This window comes from Amblyomma maculatum, chromosome 6 (assembly GCF_055883805.1).
Source record: "Amblyomma maculatum isolate TAMU_Amacu chromosome 6, ASM5588380v1, whole genome shotgun sequence".
Lineage (NCBI taxonomy): Eukaryota > Metazoa > Arthropoda > Arachnida > Ixodida > Ixodidae > Amblyomma > Amblyomma maculatum.
The window spans coordinates 7,667,140-7,676,850 of record NC_139349.1 but is presented as its reverse complement, the minus strand read 5'-3'; the positions used below and the strand labels follow the sequence as shown (position 1 = coordinate 7,676,850).

The 9,711-nt window shown below is 42.0% G+C and overlaps 1 protein-coding gene across 2 annotated transcripts in view; it reads right to left on the bottom strand.

Moving 5' to 3' along the window:
- Positions 1-6,142: 6,142 nt before the first annotated feature.
- The window catches only part of LOC146185009 (uncharacterized), a 30,624-nt gene continuing 27,055 nt past the window's right edge, over positions 6,143-9,711 (bottom strand). For both annotated transcript variants that reach the window (XM_084605961.1, XM_084605960.1), the window contains exon 7: positions 6,143-8,161. In XM_084605961.1, coding sequence (XP_084462087.1) covers positions 7,884-8,161 — 278 coding nt within the window. In that variant the 3' untranslated portion in view covers positions 6,143-7,883. The remainder of the gene's footprint in view (positions 8,162-9,711) is intronic.

The following is a 9,711-nucleotide window of genomic DNA, read 5'->3' as shown; positions in this document are numbered from 1 at the left end:
CCACAAGCTGACAATTGTGGAAGAGTGCCAGCTGACATTACATACATCCAAGCAAATTACACAATTTCTTCTGCTCAATAAGGACATGAAAGTGCATTCCATGGAGAGCATTAGAGGACACTTCTATACTGCTCGGTAGGCAGCTGCACACCGCTGTGTTTGTGACAACAAAAACTGCTCATGCAAACAGTACTAGGCACATTTCACAAGAAACAAGCTTTATAAACAATAGCTCCTACTGAGGATAAAACATGTTCAAATGAAGAGATACATTGGTCAGCGACACATCAAAACTAAATAAATAATTGTGCACACAGACACTGCTGGAGTTATACTGTCATACAATGTCAACAAGCATACATTTGTTGAATCTGTCTTGAGCTGCTATTAGGGGCAATAAGTATTGGGCAGTCTGGGTGCTGAACAAAAATTTGGAGGACGCTTAAGCTTCGCCTTCAAGAGTGGAACGCGATAGCGTTATTGCACCTCGTCGAGAAAACTTACTAAACGCAAGGGTATTGGGGCATCCTCGCACCGGTACCCGCGCGGCCCGAAGGGGAGAAGCGGGTGAGCGAAGATAGTGATCTAAAGAAAGGAAAGATGCTTGATTCTACAACCTGTGAGGGTGCACGGCGAAACGTCAGGGGCGAGTGGCGTGCCACGTGTCGGGGCAGCGCCGCACATTGCGAGGAGGGGTTCTTCTGTGTTTGCCGCAAGATGGCTCTGCATGTGCGCAGAGCGCAGAAGAAATGTAGCGGAAACGTACTTCGCTACTCGTGTAACTGTGACTTCTGTAAGTAACATGCTCATAATTACCGATATACACTGCAGTATAACGTTCTACGGCATGTTTCTAAGGCAACACCGCATTCACTAGAAGCGCTTTTGTACCGCTTTCAAGCATCAAACTCGTGGCTGAGTGGTAGCGTCTCCGTCTCACACTCCGGAGACCCTGGTTCGATTCCCACCCAGCCCATCTTGGAACTTGCTTTTTATTTATGAAGTGCATGCCGGGATTTATCGCTCACTGGACGCCGGCGACACCGGTTTTTCTGCGACACGAGCTCCTTAACGCTACCGCGTTAAAATTTTCAATTGTTGAATCTGTCTTGAGCTGCTATTAGGGGCAATAAGAATCGAGCAGTCTGGGTGCTGAACAAAAATTTTCATTTTACTTTTCGTTCTGTTTCGGAACTAAGCGTACAGGCAAAAATATATTGTTACAAAAAATAGTAGACCTGGAATGAAAACCAAGAGAGCAAATTGGCGGGCTAGTTGGTGCATAATAGAAGCTAATGAAAAACAGCGCGAAAACGAAAATGAGACCACACAACACAGGTGCAGTCAGCGCCTGTGTTGTGTGGTCTTGTCTTCGTTTTTGCGCTATTTTTCATTAACTTCTGGAATTAAAACCTTGATAACTACAGCTGTAAGAGAGCTTTCAGGTGAAACACGGGTATAGTGTGTAATTACCAGAGACTCCTGCATTTGCATTGTGCTCAACGAGAATACTCCTGAGCCGAGCCACATTAGCCTTTCTGAAAAGTGGGCACTCTTGAGAATGTGCCGCATGTAGTAATGTGGTTTTAAGCGAGCCTCTCAGTGTAGCTTTTATGTTGCATGGATGCAGAGAAGGAAGCAGATACAACACGGCTATCACTACTATTAGTTGAGTGAAAGAAATACTGGACAAGAAATTTTCTGTTTGCATGAAAATCTGGTTTCTTTAGTTTTAAGACTGACTCTGATTCAACAGCATGGAGGCAGTATTTGACTGCCAAGGGTTAGAACAACTGCAACTACACTGGAACCACATACTTCTCTAAACACTGTTGAGAAGCTATGTGTCACATAGGCAAAGGAAATGTACGAGTTTAATATTTGCTGACAATATCTAGCCGGGCTGGAGAAAAAATAAGGAAGTCACCAAAACTAGATGCAAACAAATTCAGCTGATGTCGGTGAAGCTCGCTTGTTCCTGAAGAGCGATAAAAAAACAGAGTGCTGCTGACTAGATGCAGCTTGTGTTCTTGGAAGTGGTAGTGCTTGGCTAAACATGGTTGATAAGATCCTAAAGACATGGCAAAGCATGAAACAAGCCAGAGTTGGCGTGTAATAGGAGTGCCGCTGCAATTTTCAGTGGCCATGGAAAGAGATGCAAACTACGAACAACAGTTTGGGGGGGTTGAAACCTGGCGCAAACATGAGGCACTGGTTTTCTTGTTTTTTTTTAACATTATTGCTTCCATATCTCGGGTTTTGTTGCAGTTGTATTGGAGGAAGTCCTGTACAGAAATATTAAACATAATCTGGGCAAATCTTCCTTAAATGTAGCTCAAAGACCATAAAAGCATCTTGATCACAAAAGAAGTGATGTAACCAAGCACACTGTCATAATACAGCAAGGCCAGTAGTATTGTGCAAATCTATAGTTAGTCTCAGGCTAGGGCTAATGAACAATGCTTCAATCCATCAGAATGTGAGTCAGCAATTATTAAGACAAGCTCATGAAAATGTTTGACCACATCTACTATGCAACACCCAACATGTTCTCCAAGTCAAGTTTATTGTGGTGCTGAGAATTACATGTATGATATAAATGCTACCCAATTAGCTTGAAAATTGTTATCATGCTTAACATCAAATGCAAAATGGGTGCACTATTTGTTATACCTACTGCAGTAGAAGCAGCATGAGCAGGTATCATGACAGGTGCTGAAGATGAACTTTCATACTAAGAAAAGGTGGTGATGCCTAGAAAATCCTTGATCCCATTTGCCATCAGGTGCACCTTAATATTCCACGCTGCTAAATTAATCAAAAGTGAATGTATAGATCTTAGTTAACCAATTTAGCAAGCGGAACAATTTATGCAGAACTGCACATGCTAAGCACGTGCTCCATCTTGAAAAAGACTGCTATGTAACATAAAGTGTGCATTATTTGTGTGTAATGGAAACATATAGGGCGAAGCGAACACCTGAAGTTGACATCTAATTCTTTCAACCTCTCCTAGCTCAAAGGAATATGTGCCACACGAGGCAATGGACCAAGTAAAATTAAAAGGCACAATAAGAAATGGGATTGAATACAAGATTATACAGTAAGACCTTGTTAATCTGAAAATTCTGATAATTCCAACTAAGAGCACAGTTCCGCCAGATGCCCATGCAAGTCAAACAAGTCCGGGCTTGCGCCGATTAATGCGGACAAGGGTCACATCGAGGTAGGACCCAAGAAGCCAGCAATCATCCAGACCTCCCGAACCTGAAATGCATGGGACATTGGAGTCTGAGCACCTCAGGTGTGCGCTGTATGGCATGCTTGATGGTGATTGGCAGTCCCTCATCACTAAAATATAGCCTAGCGGCGTAGTTTCAGTTTCACTTCTCTTAATTTTACGCCATCCTGCCGCTGTCATCAGACACGTATTGGTGGCACCGATTTGGGCACTGCTTTGCGCGTCATTGGTCTTTTAGCTTTATTTTGAGATGGCATCACATAGTTGTGCTTACACATATTTCTCTTTCTCATCCACATACTTCCGCCACTCTTCCAAGTGTGTCGAACCCTCGCTTTTTGAGCACATTCACCGCACAGTTCATGCAGTGAAGCATGGTCAAAATGTGACAAGGTTGTTTGCAGACAGGCGCCACTGCTATCGCATCGCCCTACAAAATGGGCCGCAGAGGCACTGTTGATTCTGTAGTAATTCTTCGATACTCCCAACAGTGCATAAACCAAAGCATTTGACAAAACCGTGAAATATTATCATTGTAAGTTAGCTTTCATCTCGAATATATACAGGGTGTCCAAGGTATCTTTAGCCAAGGGTTAAAAAATGAAAGACTTGAGATAGGCTAGAGAAACCACCTGCGTACAGCTGCCAGCCATGCGGTGCACCACAGGCAATTTTTTGTCTTGCAATTAACTAATTAGTAATTAAAATAATTTTTATAATTTGCTAGCTATTGCCTTTAGACAACAAATCTGATTTGCAGAGTTGGAGAGCATCTTCTAAAACCCCCATTCCACCTATTTCCGATAAACAAAGCCTCATGTGTATCGTTTTTCCAAGCCTTAAAGAAAGCCCGCGAAATACAAAAAAAATCACGTGACTGGCGCATTCGTGCGCCACGATTGTGCTGCTCTCAACCTGTCTTTCAGCGAACGAAATTAGCTGTGGCATTGGCTGCATGACCCCGTTGAGCGGCAGGCCGATATGGCTGCGGTGGTTCTTCGTCCGCTTCACGCAGTCAGCGCGCGTGACGATGCAAGTCGCAACGGGCTCACTGTGCCGGCTGCAACCAAAGCCAACATATCAGCCTGCCGCTGGGACTGGGCTGTCGAGTCACTGCTGCAGCTAATTTCGTTCACTCAGGCCGCGATTGAGAACACCACAATAGTAGCGCACGAATGCGCCAGTCACGTGATATTTTTTGTATTTCGCGGGCTTTCTTTAGGGCTTGGATAAACAATACACGTGAAGCTTTCTTTATCGGAAATAGATGGAATGGGGGTTTTAGAAGATGCTCTCCAACCCTGCAAATCACATCTGTTGTCCAAAGGCAATAATTAGTAAAGTAGGAAAATTATCTTAATTACTAATTAGTTAATTGGAAAACAAAAAATTGCCTATGGTGCGCCAGATGGCTGGCAGCTGTACACAGGTGGTTTCTCCGACCTACCTCAAATGTTTCATTTTTTAACCCGTGGATAAAGTTGGCGTGGACACCCTGTAGACAACTAGGTATATTACAGGCATTCATTTAATAAAACTATTGTGAAAAACTGTTGATACATCAACCTCTCAAATAATTCGAAAATTTTTCCTAGTCCCTTCAAGGCTTCAGTGAATTAACAAGATTTTACTGTACTGGTGATCTGTTGATTTCTTTTCTCAGTACCTGCTACATTCCCCCTTGTACCTAGGCAGCGCACTGCCATTCAAATGAACATGCATCGCACAACAATTCACAGGCTTGCTTTTGGTGCTCAAGATGTCATTTGCTACTTTGCAAGCAGCCAACAGAAACAGCACATCATCACAGTGAACAATTAAGTCCATTTAGACTCCCAGATGCAACATGGGCACACGAATGCCAACACAAAGCAAGAGCCAAACTTCACGATTCCCTAAAGCATGATGCAGAGACAGTACTGAAATATTCAAATGTATTTTTAATATGAGCAGAGATTCTTACGTTTGTTCCTAAGGGACTAGATTTCGTTTTAAGGCTTGCAGTTTACATGGAAATACACCTGAATACTGCAGCATGGCTACTTTTGAGCAAAAAGGAAAGACTACACACAGCAAATAATCTGTGGTCGCTGCATTCACATGTGCCAGACTAAAAGCCTTTGATGGTGATACGTTATGACAAATATTGAAAATTCATGCAAGCACAACAACGCAAATGAACACTTTCTGGGACCATCTCAAGGGACAACAACGATCGCCGATAGCATTTTGTTAAATAGGCGCTAGTAATAATTTAGCATTAGAGCGCAATAAAATATTCACAGCTACATGAGGTCAGCGCTAACAAAGAGGAGAATGCACTTTTTTTTGCTGTGAAAATTTACTGTCAAATACTTTTCTTTTGTATGTATATTCGTTTCATTGTGCTCTCTTACTTGCATGAGCACAAAAACTTTCAAATTTAAATTTATGCTACTTCTCAGTTACCTTAAATCTGCAATTGAGTTGAGCTACTGACTAACAGGCTTTGCTGAAACAACCTGGACTGTGTTGGAAAAAACATGAGCAAACACTGTGTCACTCAAAAGAGCATGAAGTTTGACATCTACTATACACCTTGCTAAAATGGAGCAGACCCAGCTTACAGCAAAAGTTTACTCTAGTCATTAAGTGCTAAAAGGAAAAACACGACACAAAATACAAAATACTCCTTTACCTTTTGGATCATTTGTGCCGTGTTTCGCTAAAAGATTTTGCATTCAGAACTAGCTACGATAACATCACTGAGAAGTTTTATATGGCTGAGCCGTGCAGCTTCTGTCTTACCACGTGCTTAGGTGGCGATAAAAACAGTCTCTGTTATGAACTTGAAATCCTAAATGCATAGCAGCTCCTAGAACATAGCCTGTCATCTTATAGGATTAGTGTCTTGCTCAAGGCTTTTTTTTTCTTCTTTTTTTTTTTTTTTTTTTTACTAAGATGCAAGCACCCTATTTTGGCTTGCCATTAATACTCGTTTTTGTTATGTCTAAAAAGAGTGCCATTTCTTATGCCTTCTTCAAATGGCCACCTCCAATAATGTAATAATTGATCCAGTGTATCCTGAGTGTTGCAACATTTTTAGGTGTTCTCAATTTTGACCTTGTAAAACTCGATCATGCTTCATTAGTTATAATCAAAATTCAAAAGCTGATCCAAGGAAAGCAATCAGTTCAGGCAGGAATAAAAAAAAAGCATGCACGTGAAACTTACTCCTAAAATAATATACATGTTACAAATAATAATGTATCCCACAGCATGGCATCATGTTATGGATGAATTTGTAAATGTTTTTCACTAGCTGCAAAATGCAATGAACTCAAATTGCATTTTAGCTACAAACTTGCTAAGTTTTCGTTCAACCATTACAAGAACACTTGTAAACTACGGCTTTACTATGATAAAAGACCCTACTACATCCCAGGCATCCTAAAAAAGGGACCTAAAGCATATTAGTAGTTCATCATTTTCACTGGTGCATTAGTGTGAGTTTCAGGCATCTGGTTACCTGCACACTGCACTGGCCCCCTTTTTCATCTCAGTGATGGGCATATATTGTGTTGCTCTTGTCCCTTCGTTAGTTCATTTTCTTTTTATCACAGCTTCATTGTGTGCTCTCTGGCACTTTGTCTTCCTAGTGAGTGCGAGTATAGGAAGCATAACCTAGATTTCAATTTTACTGATTATGCATTAGTATGCTCTACAAAGCTTTGCCGCAGTGATAATAATTTTAGCACACTATTTTTCCTCTGCAATTCTGACCTGCTATGTCTAAGCAACAGGTAAAAGCTCACATTTGGCAGAGCTCACACAGGGCGTACATTGTACAGTACAGACTTTCTCCACTTCTAGGAGGAGGAGGACCAAAATTAAAGATCATCACAGAGGCACTTAAAAGTATAAGAAAAGCCATCTTGGACTGGGCACAGCAAAGACAAGCTTGACAAGGTCTCATGATTGCAAGGCTAAAAATACACCATTAATAAAACCACAAGATTTTACTCAAGTAATTATCAATTAGAACAGAGCCAAGGGCTCTTTAACGGCAAAACTGCAAACTGTGGCTGTAATGCTGGAACACGATAAAAAGCTACAGATGTTGTTACATGCCACATGTCAAAACATCTAACCTGCTATCACGAGCTTGACCTTACTTTGTACGACCAAGTTTAAGGATCTATAGGGTTTTCTTGAAGTACTTACCTGTGCACACACACATAGGCAAATTTTTAATCTCATTTCCCATCCTATTACAGGCATTCTCGAGCAATATGGGCAAACCATACTGCTTTCCATAATTCAGGAACAGTTTTCTGTGGCACCACTGTAGAAGCTAGAGGTGCAAGCCAACATCTTGAGCAAGTGCACTGTTAACAACTCACCCATGTGGCTTCTACTGTAGTGGCACAGAATGTCCTTGGGTAGACCTTCAATGCGACTTAAAATCTGCCCTATTTCTCTGCAGACACCACAACCCACAAAAAAACCTAGCGACTCCTATCGCATGCTCTGCTCGCTGTGTCCGACCACTGCCAGAAAACGTTCCTATCAAAAGCTCACAAAGAAGTAGTGACGGCACACTTTTGCACCACAACTCCTTCTTCCCAAATGATCCTCACTGCAGTCACTGCTGCCACAATCACTAAGCCGAAGACAAGGCTGGTCCCACAGGCTCGTAGCACACCACCGCCTGCCTCAGAGATGTTGCCGTCGTCTTGTGGGCCTTGCGGAGATGTCTCGAGGCCGCCCCCGTGCTGGCAAACGCCCGCGGGCACACTGGGCATGAGAATGGCCGCAGCACAATGTGCGCCCGCTCGTGGCCTGACAGGCCGGCACGGGACTTGAACGTGGCTCCACATTGCTGGCACACATGTGGTACCGGAGCCGGCTTGTCTGCTTCATTCAGGTCATTGGTGCAACCTGATTCAATATCCAACAAAGGGGCACAGGTGTTGCATCTGGCAACAAACCTTTTCTTCTGTCCAATAAGAGCCCCGTGGCTTTTAGAAATAATTTAGCACAGCAAGAGGACCCCGCTGCGGTGGTGCAGTGGTTAGGGCCCTCCGCTTCTGTGCCTGGTGATGCGGGATCGAATCCCAGCTACGGCGGCTGCTTTTCGATGGAGGCAAAAAGCCAGGCACCTGTGTGCTGTGTGATGCCAATGTATGTTAAAGAACCCCAGGTGGTCAAAATTTCAGGAGCCCTCCACACGACATCTTTCATAGCCTGAGTTGTTTTGGGATGTTAAACCCCATAAACCAAACCAAATCTAGCACAGTAAGAGGTCCTACTGGCTATGCGAGTTTCTTAACAGCACTTTATTCACCATGTAAATAATGTAACATATGAAACGTAACATATGAACTTATGTGTTTAGATTGGCTAGTGTTAGGTCAAAAGTGCACATTCAGCTTCTAAGATATGACTGCACTATGATGCTCCACACAGTGCACTGACCAAGTTGTTTTAGTACAGATGGTCATAAATAATTTGAACTCAAAAAGAACAACTTTGTTCTATCTATGCGGAGTTCAAATTAAAGGCAGCATTTGTGATGCACATGCAAAAACATAAGTTCTATTTTTAAACAATTCCACTGCACTATGTTGTACTAATAAAGCTATTTTAATTATGCATTAAACATAATAAAATTTGACGTAGCTACACAACATTCTATGGTGATTCCACAAATGCAGTTTATTTCAAGCTAGCTAGTATAGTTGAGAAATTGCAATTAAAACCCTTGTAAAGGTACTCATGGGGCATGCGGCAGCTGCTTTTCGATCGAGGCAAAAAGCAAGGCGCCCATATGCTGTGCGATGTCAGTGCACATTAAAGAACCCCAGGTGGTCGAAATTTCCGAAACCCTCCACTTACGGCGTCTCTCTAATAGCCCGAGTCACTTTGGGACGTTAAACCCTATAAACCAAACAATTGAATGATTAAGAAGGAAGTGCACGTTTTGGATGTCAGCATGCTTGCAAATGTCTGCTGTGTGCAGTAAGGCAATTAGTTTCTCTTTAATGCATAGAAACGTTTAAGATATGAGAAATAAAATTTACCATGCATATTTGCATGACCACTGTGTTTATAAAAAATCAATTTCAAGAACTATTACAGACAGCTCTAAAGAAATCAGGAGCGTTACTGCACTCCTAAATGCCTTAAGAGTCATGCACAACAATTAGAATCATTCTTACTGCTCCTGGCTACGAAATCAAGAGATGTGTTGCAGCTACTGCTTAGAAAGCTACGGCTGAGAATATCACCTTATATACTTGTTTTCCAAAAAAATGTGGTTTTGCAACCAACAAAAGCGCTGACCTTTAGATATTTTCTTTATTCGCAATACTAAGATGGACCGCACTTGAATAAGCATGCGAAATTTGCAATGTTTCAGGAACATCACAAATGCACTTATCTATGTTTCAACAACTGACATTAAAATAAAGACATCATTTTTTTAATTT